General features: G+C 38.3%; 1 protein-coding gene across 1 annotated transcript in view; it reads left to right on the top strand.

Moving 5' to 3' along the window:
- Positions 1-17,793, top strand: part of cpne5a (copine Va) — a 69,865-nt gene extending 52,072 nt beyond the window's left edge. Inside the window, 8 exon segments of the mRNA XM_034144622.1 lie at positions 5,930-5,976; positions 6,527-6,708; positions 8,448-8,575; positions 10,230-10,332; positions 12,783-12,840; positions 12,993-13,066; positions 14,380-14,520; positions 14,522-17,793. Coding sequence (XP_034000513.1) covers positions 5,930-5,976; positions 6,527-6,708; positions 8,448-8,575; positions 10,230-10,332; positions 12,783-12,840; positions 12,993-13,066; positions 14,380-14,520; positions 14,522-14,569 — 781 coding nt within the window. The 3' untranslated portion in view covers positions 14,570-17,793.
- Positions 17,794-18,474: the final 681 nt, after the last annotated feature.

The following is an 18,474-nucleotide window of genomic DNA, read 5'->3' on the forward strand; positions in this document are numbered from 1 at the left end:
CATTTTCTAAACCTTTTTTCAATGTCATTTAGATCTACACTCAGTTGGCAGTTTACTCGGTACCGCTTTGTTTCACTTGTGCAATCCATTGCAACATCCATGACACATATCCAACCACTAAGAAGGTTATAATACTCAGTTTATGTTTGGACCATTTCAGAAAAGTATTATTTCAACATTGTATTTTGGAAGCTGTAGTTTGTGTTGCCATATGTAGTTGGGATACTCCCTTCTTTTTCTCCTGCCAAAGGCCTCTATGATCTGAAACATTAATTGCTGTCATTTAAAATACAAAGCTCGTATCTGATTCATGAGTGTGTGGCTTTCCGCTCCTTCCTCCGATATTAATGTTATGAGCCCGAACATGTGTGCACTTTCCTTCAGTTCTTTGTAGGCCACGCCATCTCTCTCTTATGTATATTTTAAATGCAAGCCTAAATATTTTAAGATATTATTTCTGCACTGCTGTTAGATCTTCATGATATATTGGTGCTATGTTAGCTATGAGATTTGTGATTGCAAAGATATAATTTCACTACGTCAAATCTCCCCAATCCTAAATTACCTGATGTATCATATCAAAAAGCATCAATTGATAGACAAACTAACAACATTACTAGTGCTGTAAGTGGAGGGATGAAACAATGAGTGAGTGGCTAGAAATGTATTATTATGAATAGTATGATTATTATTATTATTATTACCCATGATGGGATTGCGATTAACTGTATCCATGGTAAAATAAACACCAGTTTTACGGTGTTTAACTTAAAGGTGGGGTAGGTCATTTTGGAGAAACCAGCTCGAGTGCGCTAGAATTTGAAAATACACAGCCGAAAAAATCTGCCACTTCCTTACAGAGCCCCTCCTCCAACACACACGAACGCGCACATGACCAATGAGGGCACGAGATAAGTTTGTGCACAGATGGAAGGCTGACAGGCAGGTAGGCCATCCAGTTATTGGCTAAAATGATTGGTCGTGCTTTTTACAGTATTACGGCTTCCACAGATGACATTTTTTTATGGATTTTTTGTCAAAGCACTTAAGATATTCATTGCTATCGGGATGTTAAGAGCATTCCATGGAATATAACAAAAAGTGTATCTCGAGCCGGTTTCTCAAACTTCCACCTTTAAGATAATTACAAATAAAGAGCTACTGTTTTGGTTGATTCAACCTTTATGCAACATTTAAGTTCTATTCGTCTTTATAGCTAGAGCCTTTTCTGCAGTGAACATTCATCAAGATAGGTCAGATTATTTGTGTAACCCTTAATAACTGCTTCTGTCTCAAAGGGCTTCACAACACTCGCATTATGAGAATAAACCACCCACCCCCATACCCATAACCTTCCAATTAAGGATGAGAAAACACTTTGAAAAGCTCATTAGAAAGGAAAAGATTGGCCCCAGTGGGAGAGCCAGGCCTAGAGTACAGTAGGAGCTGGAAATGGGCCAATGAAGATTAAATGTATGTTTAATCTCTTCATTAGATGTACGCGGTTTTATTTGGGAAGATAGCATTCGAGGAAACATTCAGCTCACATTATTATCACTAAAATAAAAACAGGAGATGTTAGCAATCTGATGAAAGACATAATACAACAAATCACTAATACAAAAACACTTGTTTTACTCTTATGTCAATAGAAATTGCACTAGGACAGATTCTGCCTATCGACAGATGTACAAGTTGAAAATGTTTTGAATAAAAAAAGACTCAAATATTCATATTTTCTGCATAAACAACATTTGAAATTCATGAGTTCTGGCAAAGTCGGTGTTTGTTCAAAAGATCGCCTAGTTTTGATTTGGCATCTACGGCTGTGGGTGAAAGAGAAAACTTTTCCTCAAATCATGCACAAGTTCTAAACGCAATTTAAAATAAAGCTGATCCTGAATCAACGCTTCCATTCAGAGAGATGATGAGAAATGTGAGCAGAGTCCTTCTTCAAACTGTAAACATCAGATCCAAAGATCTTATAGATGTTTTCTTTACTTCTCCCTTTTTAAGTGATTACTAACATGATGTATTTAGATGATTTTGGTGGAGTGGAGGGTAAAAAAAAGCTATTTCTTCTCCAGACACACCGTTAAATCATGATCGGTTTCCCAGAGAATGACTTTTTCCAAGATTTTCATTAACGTTCAACTGGGGCAGAGATAAAGTCAAACAGAGGTAATTAGAGTCCAAAAGCCACATGCGGCTCTGATTCGGAGAGGCTAATAAAAGATTTATATTCTTTTCATCGCATGTTGAGATGCTTCTTTTTAAATTAAATCTGCAGTGTGATCGGCCGTGTAATGACTTGTGTGGAGTCTCTGTTTTGTGCAAATCGTATTAAGCTTTAATAGTTTCATCCCAAAATATCTTGTTGTCCTGAAATTGAAGAAAGTGATGCGATTTTATTTAGGCTTTCTCTGGGATCAGACTGGGGGGTTTTAACTCCATTTTATTTTCATCTTCTTCTAAAACTTCCCTCTGGTATTCACTGATTCTTACACATTGAGAGATGTTTCTTCATTCTTCTGCCACTTTATTTTTTTGCTGCACAGTTAGTGGTTTGTTATCTGTTAACTTTGCAAAGATACAGGAGGGAAATGGTTTTAATGTTCAAATATCCTCGGTACGTGTTGTGCTGCAATGTTTCTTTGTGACATGGAGCCACTGTTGCTCCTGCACTGAGAAGCAGAGGCAAAACACTTTACATTTATATTGGTGTTCAATTTTGTTCAGGGAATTGCAGCAACTGTAACCCAAATCTTTCCACAGTAGACCTACCTGAGCTTTTCTGTTGCTGCCACAATCTAAATATACATTACCTTTATAGTTTTAGGTTTATTTTCTTCATAAATTCTCAATGTCAGTCCTCACAGTCCAGGTCCCGTCCAGAGACCAGATTTATTTTACTCACAACTCAGAAACTACGCTTAACGAATGGGCCAAAGAACAAGCCATTACATTTTGGAACGTGTCCAAATGACCAGTCAGATACCAGGAGTTTTTATTATATTATTTATGTTTTAACATTGCAAGAAAAAAGGGCAATTGGTCTGCATTTATGTGATGTTGTAATAAAGCAAAATAGTTTTAACTAGGATATTTTATGTGAATGCCTCAGGTCAGATCCACAATTTGACTTTAAAAAAACAACTAATTGAATGGCTTACCTGAACCGTTCACTCTGCTCTTTATTGTCACGCAAATACTGGAAACATTATCAACAGTAAAGTAGACCAACAAGTGCTATACTAGTTTTGTCCTGTGTTTCACATATCAGGCTTCATACAGGCTGACATTATTGGTGGTTGTTGTTGGAGCTGAATTCAGGCTTAAAATCAATACCTGCATAATATGCTCAGACCCAATGTCTCAGTATCGCAGGATTCATTCAAATACACATCAATATTTTAGAAAAGGCAGTAAAGCACATAGAGTAAACATTACAATCAACTATTAGGTCTCCATCAATAGAGACAATTTAAGTAAGCTTGCTGCCAAATAGCTTTACTATACTATATCGCATAAAATATAAAACATTTTAATGAAGGGAAAAAGATGCTGAATATTGTGTTTATTTTACCCCCCCACTTTTGTAAGCAAACCTACTCCCTTGTGTTTACCTCCCTGCATCTCATTAAAAGCGCTGTGCATAACTGCTCATTGATGTACAGTAGTGAAGATTGGCCAATTTACAACACATACTGATGGGCTCGTGGGTGTAGCTGCATTCTTTGTCACACTGTTTTACATTACATTTAATATCCCATTCATCCCAGATTGCCAAGTCTGAAGGGATTTCATGTTACAAAGAGTCCTGCCATATGTTGTTTGTGCTAACTGTTGGGGGAAAGTCAGTATGACACTGATCTGGTTATACCTATTTTAAACTATTGCAGTAATTCAAGGTGATGCACACAGTGGTTGAGAAGCTGTCATTTTATCTGAGAACAAAACTGAGAGAAGAGGAGATGCTTTGCCAGTTGCGATGATATGAAAGGACAGACTGAAGCCCACAGGGAACTATTGGACTGCTTGTTCTGAAGGGATTTGTTCTGGATCAGGATGTGCTGCCATTAAAAGGCTGGTGTCAGATTTACAGTATGAACTCCAGATCAAATGTAGGAACAGATGATGGTACATTAATTTGCCCACAGTGCGATAGTCCACTCAAAGACAGGCATGATATGGAAGGATGACTGAATAATTGCCCTATCTCAAGGACTATCGATATAATGCACGGATACAAATAGTAACCTAAAACCAGCCACTGGTTCAAGACCTAGCAAACAGACACAACTGCAGCATCAGTCAACCTCAATCCACATAGATTTTCATGTCCCATGATAATTTGTAAGCTTGCATCTTAAACAAATAAGAAGATAATAAATACATCTTGATTAAATCTTATTAAATAAAGATTTAGTAAACATAAAAATGTGAACCCAAGGCACTCAGTGTGTGATGGGAGATCAAACTCTCAGCCCCAGAACACCATGTGTCCATCGTCTGTCTTTTCTCCAATAAAAAGGGTCAATGAGAATGCCCTGATTTCTGAATCTGTTCACCCAGTGAAAAGAGGTCTGCGCTCTGCTATTGCCCTTCTTACTACAGTATGTGATTATTCTTATATATATTTAAGGATTATGAGTTTTAATGGGTTTAGGATGTTAAAGCTTTAAATGTTACACCCGTAATGCGATGTACCTTTTTAAACACTGTGATATTGAACGTAATTGACCATATCGATACTCTGGCTCACTGCAGAGTGTAGCAGCTACTGTCTGAGGACGAACTCCCCAGGTAATGCTCTGATGATCGACTGTAATTGGCAGTTTGACTGACAGTTACTGTGTGACTATCACTACGGTCCTGCACTCTGCCTGAACCCTACCTTACCACTTCCCCCTTTTAGGCAAATATTCAAAACTAACCATAGAAATCAGCAGAGAGTTTCAAATTGAGGCAGCATGCCATTGTGACAATTTCCCTTTGTCAGCTGAGCAGTCAGCTCAATGCTGATTAATGAGCTAGGGTCAAAGTCTCCCAGGAGGAAGTCGCCATTATCTCCAATACTGCGCTCGTGGGAATATCTGAATAGAGGTGAAGTCAGGAAAGGCAATCAGTGTTAATCACAATGAAAGAGCACACACTTTGATCTATGCTCCCCTTCCCTTTCCCTCCCCGTTTGTCCCACTGGGCAAACGGGGAAATCCAGCAGAGACTAGTTAGGCCATGTTTTGTTTTATGTAAAGGTTTTGGCTATTATTGCGGGTTCATGAATACAATCTAACCAGCAGTTTTTAGACATTTTGTGAGGCTGCTTTTTCACAGAGGGTACAGTGGCTGGAAGACAAATGTTTTATTGATTAAACAACAACCATGTGAAATAAAGAGAGTAACAATGAAACAAATGTAAATAAAGATTATTATATAACTAGATGGGACGATTGGGTGCACCGTATGCAGGATTGTGTAAATGTTCATATATCTTGGGCTCTCTTTACAGCTCTATGCTGGGTTTATAATCATAGCTTTCCTCGTTGTTATGTTCAGTCAAATCATAAAGCCAGCCAGATTACTCTGCCTAAATTATTTTTGTAATGGTTTTCAAGGGATTTGTGCCTGACTCAGCCCCTGTGCTGTTAAATCTTGACTTCAGGTGTTATTAAAGAAAGTATTTTGGATGCTGTTTGACTGTTAGAAAATGTATGCTTTGATTAAATTGAACAATAAAAACTTGATTAGACCCTATGTTACCCAGACCGTAAAGGTGTATTATCTTCACTATATGGGGTTTCTTTTGTCACAGATGAGAGGTAGAGCAGCACGGTGAAACCAGGGAGAGCCTCATTAAACTGCAGCGCTGAGTTCTCCTTCCTCTTTTTTGTTAACACCATCTTTCCCCCCCTTTCATCTGTTTCAGGACTCAGATTCACTTCACAGTGGCCATTGATTTCACTGCATCAAACGGTGAGTGTTTTCACTGCCATCACCCTGTTCTGCTTCCATTTGTCTTCTGATGCATGAATATGGCATTTTTCATGAATCAAAGAAGGGGTTGGATTTTCTCTCCCTGCTTGTTATATTCCATCTTTTATACATAGCACAAAGGATTATAAACTGAACTCAGAAAAGGTAAACAAAACATGTATCTTGTGCAGGGTAAAAAGAAAGCAATATGCTGCTTATGTAAGGACAAAATATGCAGTATATGTGGAGGTTGTGTCTAAAAAGTAAATGTAAGCACATTTAACCAAGAAATGTAAATAAGTACAATTTTGAGGTACTTGTTCCTTCCTTCCTTCCTTCCTTCCTTCCTTCCTTCCTTCCTTCCTTAAGTGAAAAGACACGTTTTGAATCCTAGTATTGTTATTAGCACATTATAGTCACATCGAACACCTCTGATTCAGAAGATCCTTTATTTAGTTGAGGCTCTCTCACGTTGCTCTGGTTGCAGCTGTCGGCCCGGCCTCACTCTGATGGTTTGCTTCACTGACTCTGACTTCTCTTGTCTTGGAAGGAAATCCGTCCCAGTCTACTTCACTGCATTACATGAACCCTTACCAGATGAATGCCTATGCTATGGCTCTCAAAGCCGTGGGAGAGATCATCCAGGACTATGACAGTGATAAGATGTTCCCGGCTCTGGGATTTGGTGCTAAGCTGCCCCCTGATGGAAGGGTCTCCCATGAGTTCCCGCTGGTGAGGAAACTATGAGCTTTTTTTTACATAGACTGTATAGGAAGTGAGCGAATTCATCAATCGTTGATTTGTAGAATTCTGTTTTAAAGCCTCAAGTTTTCATCCATTTTGTTATTTTGGGGCGACACAAGAGGGCGATTCTAACTGGGATGCTAAACAAGTTTGTTCTCAGGACAAAAAAAGAAAACAGTGCACACTTTCATTACCAACTTTATCGTCTATTTTATTCTATACGAGACCATGAGTTACAAAATCATGCTGTATTAAAGAAGACTTGAAACTACAATTTAGACAAAACATTTTTTTTGGAAAAGGTTGGCTGAGGTAAAGAATCAAGCGATAATTTATCCTAGACTTCTATACCATTTTACTTCTTTTTGCAAACAAGTGGAGTCACCCCCTTCTAGTAATTAGAAATAATTTAGGTTTAAGTAATTTCTGCACTTCTTTATTTTCAGGCCTGGAAGTTTCCGCTGGGTTATTTCAGACACTCGTGTTTTAATTCAGCTTCAGAATTGTTCATCATTTTAATCAGACTATAATGTGAAAATGAGTTTTTGCCGTCCCAATGGAGCTTATCTCTGAGTATGAGCACTCATTTGTGTTTTCATGCTCATGTACTGTATGGATAGCGTGCAATATGGATGTGCGCATTTTGAGATGAATACTTCCACACCTCAGACAGATATGCATAATTCAGAGTGAATTTCATTTACCTTTTATAGTGCAAATGAGCTTCTGTAAGGCTGGAGAATCTTCTTAAATCAATTTGGCTTCTCTACCAGTTAATGTGCTCTGGCTGCTGCATAGTACAGCCTCATCAGGACTCTGTCTGCTGGGTAACGTCTGCATCACTCCATGTTTCCATTAAAATTAGCTAATTAAGATTCATCTCACCATGTAATTAAAGCCTCATTCTTTCATGCTTTTGACTCGTAAATGGGTTTAAAAGTAAAGTTTGAGTCCTGGTTGAAATACTTTGGTAATATACAGTATGTTTGTTAAGAAATGTGCTATTAGGAAGCTAGAAGAAGAAGTTAGAAGTTTGTTTACCCAGGGCCATGTTGTCTTTTTAACACCCTTTTTGTTTTGTATTCAACCCATTTAGAAATAGAAAATGGTTGTTGGATGTATGTTTAAAATATTTTTGGCTATCTAACATGACAGTTAACAACAATACATGTGTTTTAATTCAAGGTAGGTTAACTGCTTGTCTCTCTGCTTTTGAATGTTTTCTCTCATGTACTAGAATCTCATTCAATCATTATTTCAACAAAATACTGAATATTGCGTCACAACAATCAAAGATAATACTTTTTTTCTTCTGGCACTGACCTATATGTGTCCTTTTCTTCCAGTGCACAGTATTTATCATTCACTACTGTTAGAGATACATTATGGTATCAACAATCCGGGAAATCGGCCTTTGTTGTTGACTATGTATTAAATAGCCAACATATATTTGTGCTTTGCTAGGCTAAACATGATTTGAACTATATGTAAACGTCTTGAATTCAAAAAGATTAAATGTACATGTATATACAGTATTTTGCTTCATGAATATTGTTAACAAACAAGTTTCCCGATACTCTTAAGCTTGGTATTACAGTAACTTATCCCAGAAACATTGTGGTACTGCGGCACACTCAATGGTGTTTACAACAACAATCACATTGTGATGTCAAGCCTATTGTATTCCCTTCTGACTACTGTTCATGCTTTTGGTTTTTTTCTCTCAGAATGGCAACATTGAGAACCCGTACTGTAACGGCATGCAGGGGATTCTTGACGCTTACCATCAAAGCCTTAAGACGGTTCAGCTCTACGGACCCACCAACTTTGCTCCAGTTGTGAATCATGTGGCAAGGTACAAGAACAAATTGCTGTACCAGTCAACATCACAGAGCACATCTGTCCTTTCTTTGAAAGTCAATCTGTAAAAAAAAATACCCGCTGTCAAAGGTATTAGAACATTGAGTGATGGGTTCTCTTTGAATTGAGCAGAACTAATGAAGGGAAAATAAACAATCGGCTGCCAAGCGGAGATGAATAGAAATGGTAATCAGGCGTACAGTATGTGGGACCAGATATTTCTGAGTGCAGGTGCTGCATTGCTTTATAGACATCTAGTGCGGTTGGGGGCTGCACCACATGTTTTGTTGAAAAATGTCAAGATTCAGACAGAAGTGAACTTATAATAATGTACAGGTGTACACTCCCCCCCCCCCCCCCATCTGTATATTAATACCTAACTCATGCTGGGATTTAGCTCTCAGTATCATAACTTGCCTTTAACTTGAATATTAATGACTAAACGTTTGTGAACTGCAGTTCTGAACCTGATTTTTAGATGACATATTCAGCATTGACTTGTATTTCTGCTTTGTTAAAAATTACTACATGAATACATGAGCAAGCCACATTAGAGTACCAAGGGCCCCAAAGCTACGACTTTTTCAAGGCCTTTCCCCAGGCAGCTTCACTACGCAACTGTTGCCCTGTCTGACCCGAACACACATCGTGCTTCCTTTGCATACAACGATGCATCAACAATCACCCACGAGTGCAGTATTATCTGTTGCCAACACAAATAGAAGTTATATCATTATTTTTAAGGGATGTAATCAGTGGTGAAAAAGACAGAAAAGCTCCTAGCAAAACGCATCATCATCAGGTCCTATCATAAAAAACCAGAGAACTATAAAACCCAATAAATTCATAAATACAGAAAATACAAAAAGAAAATTGATCGAAGAGATTTGAATTTCTTAATCTCGAAAAATGTACACTCTTCAATTCCCAATATTGTCTTTTGTCATACAGTTATTACTCTTCCAATGTGATCAAATGTCTCAAGTGAGTTTGTTGCAGGGAAGAGGGAAGACCAAGCTCTTTTTGATCTCCTAAACACCGGTCATCGCTCTTGCCTTTGTCAGGCTCTTTGATTAAACTGCCAGCGCCTCAAAGTCAAATTCACCATTTTGAGAGCGAGAGTAATGGCTGACCTCTGACCTGTCCTTGGCTCTTACAGTGTTCTGCCACGATTTCCCCTCCTTTTGCTCATCAAGTGTGTTCAATCATTGCAAGGTGATCAATAATGCTCTGAGAGAATAAGACTGCAGCACTTGCATAAACAGTTTGATAAATAATTCATAAACGAGCCAGCGATGGGCAAATGAAACTAGGCCACACTCACTGTGCTGCCTCTGATGGGTTTCATAATATTGTCTATAGACCTGCGAGACACGAACTGCCATACAATGTATTTCACTTCTGTGCATATCTATATTAAGCCTTTGTGTCAGATGGTGGGCGGGGGGCCACTTTGTCTCTGCTTTTAATCTGCGACTCAGTGATTGCTGCTCTCCGACTTTCTCTGTGGTTGTTCAAACCAATCTCAGAGTTTTATGTAAATTCATAAACATATTGTCTGCATAATCTATTTTTAACTTACATTTACTTTAACATAGTCTATGTTGTACTGTCTTCAACGACTTTATGTAGTTCATTTTTGTTTTCAGCTATGCAGCAGCAGTGCAGGATGGGTCCCAGTACTTTGTTCTGCTCATCATCACTGACGGCGTCATATCAGACATGGCCCAGACTAAGGAGGCCATAGTGAATGTAAGTGCTGCTCTCACACTACCCAGAGGACGTTCACCTCCCTCCCTTTCTCCCTCCCTCCCCACCCTTGTCTTGCTTATTAAAAACTTCTCTCATGCTTTCTGTTTCTTTTAGGGGTTTGTAAGCCAGTAGCACTAGATCTGATGATTTATAGGACGTGTTCTGCTCCACTTGTCTTACCCCTTGTGTTTTGTTAGAGGGGCTCTCCTGAGATTCCCCCACAGGTCAACAGGTTCACCTTCTCGGAGGCAGAGCTCTCACCCAGCGCATCATCTGAGGCTCAGGAACAGGGCGCTCTGACCCACAGCAGACTGGGTTTAAAGGGAATTTGCGACTGTTAATCAAACCTTTCGAACAGCCACACCTTCCTTTTAAGATCTTGTCTGCTGCTCTGCACTGCTCAGCCCGGCCCTGTCGCGTACCTCTGCCACCTCCCACCTCTCAGTTTGGACTTCGCCCCCCAAATTCCTCTGCCCATAGAGCAAAGGACTGAATGACCTGCTTCACTGGGCCTTTAGATTTTGCTCCTAAGAAATACGGTAAATCATAAAGAATGAGTTATGTGCAACGCTCATTCCCACACTTTAGGTTTCTTATTAGTGTTCTCAAAAGCTGTTATGTTTTGTTATTTTTTGAATATTTGCACATATCAGATCCCTGTGGTAATAATGTTGAATGTACTGCTGCTGACCAAACTGTACAGGCCAAATCGAACCAGCTCAGCTTCGCCTCCGGTGACTAATGTGTCCACACATCTTTCAGGACAGCCCCTGGGGGAGTCTTTGCTTTGATGTTATTCCTTTCGGCTCCAAATTTCATTTCAGGAGTTTAAATAATAAAAGAGGGTCTCTTTTTGACCTGGTAGGCCACGTATAATTTAATTTGTGCCCAGGTATTGGATTGTGTCTCCGGGAGTCAGTTTGTTTTCTGGATAGGAGGCTGGCTCCACCGGTAACTTCATAAAACCTATGAATATTTTAGATTGAGAGACACTTGAACAACTGAATTCGGCTTTGTTCATCTGCTGAATCAACAAAACTAACACTCCACCTGTCTGGCCGACGTACAATCATACAAATTGCAGAACAGATACCCTGCTACTCAAGAGTTTAAAAAAAGGCCAGTTATGTCTTTTGGCAAAATGTGTAAAGAAATAATCCATGTGTCTTAAAAACGCATCCATAGAGAACATGAAGCCTTCGTTGTACATGCAAAAGAGTAAATGCAAAAATGGCTAATGACAGGGCTAATCTAATGCTCACTTTCCCCCCCACACACACACACACACGCACGCACGCACGCACGCACGCACGCACGCACGCACGCACGCACGCACGCACGCACGCACACACACACACACACACACACACTGAAGAAGAGAAGAATAACTGCAGGCAGAGAGCTGCAGTGAGATCCCCTGAGTGACTTTACAGTTCAAGCAAAGTAACAAATGGTGTAGACTGAATAATTCAGACCGTGAAACGGAATCTAAAATGACATTCAGGTATATGAGTGTGGGGTCTTTCACGGCTGGAAATGGGCAAGCAGAATGTATGTATTTAGTGCGGGAGCAATAGGTCATGAGGAATGAGCCTGAACATTGAGAAGATGGTCCTCCTTACTGCATGTACTCCTATCTGTGACAGGCCTCTCCCCTCGGGGGGGTTTTTCCAGGAGAGATGACCCACTTTTACCCGTGTAAATGTATTTCCACCACAAGCATACATCATTCATTCATGCCAGAGCTATTTCATTCTCCACATCAGGACTGTGGTTTGGTTTCATGCAGTTGAGAAACTTGTACACCACATACTGTGTGGAAAATAAGCCTTATTAAATCTTTATTGTTATTCATGTTAACTTGAGTTCGTATTGGTGTTAAATTGAAAGGAAATGTAACATTTTTATTCTGGGCTTTATAGTATTTGAAACATTTATATATGCCAAGATCATGAATAGATAATGCAGGACTGAAAATCTTAGTGTATAGGATGTGTATATTTTGTGAATAAAGTGCTTTACTGTATTCACGTTATCTTAACTGTTTTTATCTTGTGCTTTGTTACCAAGTCAAAAACATGTTGTAACCTTATGTACTTTAAATCATTATATTCCACAGTGTAAAAGCGGCTTGTAAATGTGTAGACGGTTTATGAGTAAGGTAAAATATTCTGTTATCTGCTGGCTTTTGTAACAACCTTTGGGACCCTGAGTTGAATAATGTATAGATGCAATGTAATGTATTTTCTTTCAATCCCTGGACAACCCTAACTATACAACATAATGGGAAACACAGTCAAGAAAAGGCTATGTACCAGATATATTATTTGATATCTCTGGAGAAATGTGCTTCCAATGTTAGACTGACTTTGTAAAATACGAACGAATGAATGAATGAATGAATGAAATGTTCCCCTAACAGACAGTGTGTGTGTTCTTGTTCACAACAGGCAGCTAAACTCCCCATGTCTATCATCATTGTTGGGGTTGGCCAAGCTGAGTTCGATGGTGAGAACAGTAGCGTGAATAAAAGCAGTTTTTGGATCTGTTTGCATCAAAGATAGTTTCTTTGTTAAAGTCATATTTACTCTTTAGTTTTGACCCAGTGTATAACTGTTATGATTCATCATCATCAACATGTCATTGACCTTTCTCTGTAGCCATGGTTGAGCTGGATGGTGATGACATCAGGATTTCTTCTCGGGGGAAGTTGGCAGAGAGAGACATTGTACAGGTAAGATGATGTTTTCCTCATACAGCTTGTTACATTGCTTAAAAGGTATAATATTGGTACGTTTCTTACAATGCAGATGGGCCTATTGTTTTTGATTTGATTTCAAAGACATTTATCTCAACAGTTACGAGTCAGACTGTCTTGAAATATGCTATTTATCATTTAGAATCTGAGAAATCTTTACATTATGTTATTATGGTCGCGCTGCGTTAGGGGGCTATCACTTATAGCTATTGAGCATTGAGATTATAAAGAGTGAAGAGGACAACAAGGAATTTAAAGAAAAGCTCAAAAATATTTTGCTTTTCCGAAACAAACATCTAGCAAGCATATCTCCATTGCATATTTTCGGACAACGGCATTCCCCCCCTAATGACAGTAAATGAAAGAATGTAAATACTGCAGTGGCATGGCAGCAAAGAGTGATACGCTGTCTTTGATATTCAAGCAAGGATCTCTTGAGGCTCTACAGTCCAGCCCATTTTTGGCTAGACCAACAACTAACTGTTGTGTTTAAACTGCATTCAACTGGAAAAAGTTCCTATTTATTGATTCAAAATGTGTTTTGATTGACATGTCTCTAAGTTTAGGAGTGGCAAAGAATATTTGGGCATTTCAGGTATCTATAGCTGTGTATCGTCAGCGTAGCAGAGATAATTCATGTCATGTTTGCAAATGAATTCACTAAGAGGAAGCATGATCACTTTGGGACACCCTACGTTACAGATTCAGAGATTGTATTTGCACATTCAGTTCTTTTTGATAGTTACAAATTGTTAGAAAAATATCACTCGTCACCGGCTTGAGTTTCAATATCAGGATACATGTATTTATCATCCTTGCAAGAATGGAAGTAGTCATCACACACAGAGCATTTGGGACAAATAGTTCCCCGAACAGTGTCCTTCACATGCCTTTTATACAAGAGAGTGTCACAAGATGCAGGAATACCGGTTCAAAGCAGTATTCAATGTTTAGTTCAGATTAGCTAAGGCCTGCGTAAGCAATAAACATGACGGTCATATGCCTATCTCCATAGAGGCTGAATCAGCATGTTAATCGTTGTCACATATCATATGCCTAAAACAGTGTGTCCTGACGCTCTTCTAGGTAATCATACATCCTGTTACGTACACAGCTACGTAGGGCCTTTGCTATCATGTGCTACTCTGATATTGGAAGAGTACATTCAGTATTTTCCCAACACAAATAAACCATGAAAGCATGAATTAAAACAAAAAGATATCCTGATTTTTTATGATGAATCCGTGTACATGAAACATTCTTTTCATAAAGTCATATATTTCTTCCAGTTTGTCCCGTTTAGAGACTACATGGACCGCACAGGGAACCACGTGCTGAGCATGGCGCGGCTGGTCAAAGACGTACTTGCGGAGATCCCTGACCAATTGATCTCCTACATGAAGAGCAGAGCCGTTAAACCGAACCCCGTCCCCCCCCCCTTACTCGCCCGTGGACCAACCACAGACCAACCCCGTCTGAGCCCCACACACAGCTCCACGTTGTGGTGGGGCAGGGTAGAGGTGGTCAAGAACTCAAAACCGTCCTTTGGGAAGATGGAAACTCTTTTAAGGCCATTACGTAAATATTAATTTGGCTATACAAAAAAGATGGTAAGACTCCAATTTGTTTTGGAGGAATATGACTGCTTTGGGTGAGGCTGCAGGTGACCATGGAGTTTTCTCTCTCTGCGTGCTTGAGGATGAGAGCGCTGAGAGGAGCTCGTGCTGGAGGAGGTTTTAGTTGTTCGCTGTCAAACCTGTCAAAGTGGTGATGTAATGGATAGCAAGTAAACCCGTAGAGAGAGCCTGTTTGAAGGCATACATATTAGAATGTGCCAGTGTGTATCATGTGTGTGATACCTTTTGGAATAGGTGTGTGTTGATCTAAGATATCATATGTATGCTAATTTATTTTATTTATTGCAGAAATTATTTATTCCTTTGTGGGGGTTTTAGATAGTGGGGGATTAAAGTCATATTTTCCCTGTAGTTTTCCATCTTATATTTTGTGAGCAGTTTAATACAAATAATCTCCATTTCTACTTTGATAAGGACTGTACTATAAAAGCATGGGATAGATAGATCACTGATAGATAGTTTTGATTGCAAGCAGTTATGTAGAGAGCCTGCTGTAAGCTGTTTCCATAATGATTTTTCAGCACCATGTCTTATACATATTTCTAAAATGTATAATAACAGAATGCACTAATTCAGATATAAAGCACAAAGGTTATTATGGGAAATAAGCTCAACATTTTTTTTTTTTTAAAGGAACCAACACCTATCACAATGAAAGTAATGGAAGGGACCACACACGTTTTAACACATATTTTAAACTGGATGAAACAGGAAGAATGTTTATAAGAAAATACTATTCAGATGTATTAGAATTAACATATTTAATCATAAAAACAGTATGTTTACAGAAAATAGATGAATAACTCTATGCACATACTTGCTCTCCCTGTTTGTTTGCAGAAGAAATTATAATCCATGACATAGCACATTTGTCATCCCGCTGTTTGTGTTTCCCATTATATTTGTTGTTACGTTTTACTCTCTGGGATTTTGCTCTGAAGTAAACAAACACACATTCAAAAGACCAATGTCTACTAATACAGTTTCCCCTCCTCCTTAAATTGGTTTGTTTCCCTGTAAAGAAAAAAATCAAACAATCACAAATCTTGCATGAGATATTTGGGCGTTCAAGTCAGCTGTTGATATATTCATATTTGTTCTCTGAATTGTTTTCAAAGACAATGACAGCCATTGTGGCTCAGTTGTGTACATCATATCTATTAATAATGGCCATTGTTTCCATTCGTATCTCTTTGTCACTCAATATCTCAATCCAAATGTGCCTATTATATGGAAACATATCCAAATTAAGTTACCCAGGTGTCATTCTGCCGGCAGCAGCAGGTCTCATATTTAAGATGTACACACGATTTTATGTTCACGATAAAAACTGTTGCAAGATTAGGATTCTTACAAACTATTACATGCTGTCTCAACTACTGTCCTGTACTTTTTATACTAACAGCTCTTCACTTTGGGTCTAAAACAATGAGAGTTAAAAGTGTTGCTAAGCCTTGTTGTCCAATATTTCAAAGTCAAGACTTGTTTACAACTCAACTGTGGCTGTTCACATTGCCTCATGGAAAAAGGAAACATTCATGTGTTTTATTTTGAAGTGAGTTTATAGTTGAGTTGTGCATTATTCAGTCTTGTTTGTACTCGTAATGAGTCTAATTGAATAATACTGGAGAACTAACGTTTACAAAAAGTTGTTGAGATGTTCACACAGACTTCTCACTGTTGTTGTTACAATACTTTGTTTTGTGTTGAGAGCAAATGTGTTTGCGCACCATTGTTAACTGCATACTGTTCTCCGATTCCCGTTACTTTAGTGCTCTCAGCGATAAAATGAAATCCTTTGTTACAGCAGAAACTCCAGAGGAAGTGAACTCCTTCGCTCACAGGCTCAGATCCATATTTGACTTTTTTTTCGTTCTTAATTTTGGATGACATTTTTCCTTCAGAAACAAAGCAGTGTTTGATCTGTTGCCAAATTCAGTTGTTTCAGTGAAATGAGGCCATTGCGTTTAAGCACATAAATCACATTAATACCAGAATACCTCTACAGAAAGCCATTCAGCCAAAAGATAATCATAAACATACATTTATTACATTTCTTATGACATATATATTCAATTAAATACTATCATTTAATGACTTGTATAGCTGTTATATTTTGACTTTCCAAGTACTGTAAACACTTCAAATGTCACTTCATAGGATGATCATAACTCACAGTATGAAAGTCAGCATCAGCATGCAGCGTACTGTATATACTGTGAGTGTGATAGCAAACCCTTGTGAGAGTCAATAAGATAATGTGGAGTTGGCCCTGTATGATGTGTGCACTTTCAGTCATATTTCCTCTATTAATACTACATGACTTTTGAGCCCTTCTACTAAGATTATAAAAAAACTATACTCCCCCCGCCATCTCTGAGTTTTCCTCCACAGGGAAATTAAAAAACGACTACCCCTCAGTACTAAACAAATAATCAATGAAAATGAAAGGAGCACAGTAATGACACACTTATGCAATTGTGAAACAGAGTTATAATGAAATATATTTTTCAGTCTAAATGATGTCTTTCCAACAATTCAATTTACATATTTTCTCTCTGTGGAAATGGCTTTGATTATCTTTTAATTTAATATTTTCTTTGAGGCTAAACTATTTAATTATGTACATAAGCCCCGAATGAAGAATATGAAATGCCAAAATGTGTTCAGTTGTTGAACTTAGCCTCTTTAGACAATATGTGCATGTTTGTGCCACAATGGCAGGAGGTTTGGTAGTCTACCTTTATTTCACCTGATTAGTGCATCCGCCATGTGCTTAGTTTGTTACTTGGGATGGTATTTAGAGATAACAGTCACCTCCAGCATGTTGCATCTCTGGTTTCTTTCCATTCTGTTCCTATACCACACTTTCTGTATGGGATGTTCTTGCCACTACTCCTGTTTTATCCCAGGTTGTTTACATACCTCTCTTGGTCTCTGACTTGCATGCTGAATAATTTCCAAACCAGGTGTTGGACATGATATTGTCGTCATACTGTGGTTTGTGAAATGCTTTGTAATGGATTGCCTTAACTGAAGATTAATAAAATATTGATAACTTTGGCAGAATGCAAGATGAGTGTTCTGTGTGTTTGGTCGCTTTGAGATAGAAGTAAATGGATCGGTAACTTTTAGCACTTAACTCTTAGAACACTTTTAATAGCATACTTCACCAATTTAGCATTGCACTTTACAGTATATATAATAACAATGTTGAACTTTTAATGGACAATATAATTAAGAACAAAATAACCAGAGATATCATCATTTGTATTCCATATGTTCTTCCTCCTTGATAAAAAAGTATCCATAATGCTGTTGAGTCATTAGATTCTTCAAGTTTTATTTTTAAACATTCATGAGATTCTAAGGCAGCTCCCTCAAGCGCCACAAAAAGTCTCATTAAAAGTTTTTTTTTTATCATGCATTAGTACTTCTAAAGAACTGTAAACAGTTTTTTTTTCTGAGCGGCAGGGGAACCAGGCAATCATCAAGAAAACATTGCATAACAAATATCAGATTTGAATTCTTACATTAGGCTATGCACGTCGTTCTATGTCTGATTCTTTTTGAAGGAGTCCCCATGACCTTTGAGCGTTACTTTGCTTTGGTGGACTTATTTAGTCTTTAAATGACTTTTTATTAAAGGTGGGGTAGGTAATTCACTTCAGAAACACTTTTTGTTATATTCCATGGAATGCTCTTAACATCCCGATAGCAATGAATACATTAAATGCTTTGACAATA

The sequence above is a fragment of the Trematomus bernacchii genome, unplaced genomic scaffold, assembly GCF_902827165.1.
Source record: "Trematomus bernacchii unplaced genomic scaffold, fTreBer1.1, whole genome shotgun sequence".
Lineage (NCBI taxonomy): Eukaryota > Metazoa > Chordata > Actinopteri > Perciformes > Nototheniidae > Trematomus > Trematomus bernacchii.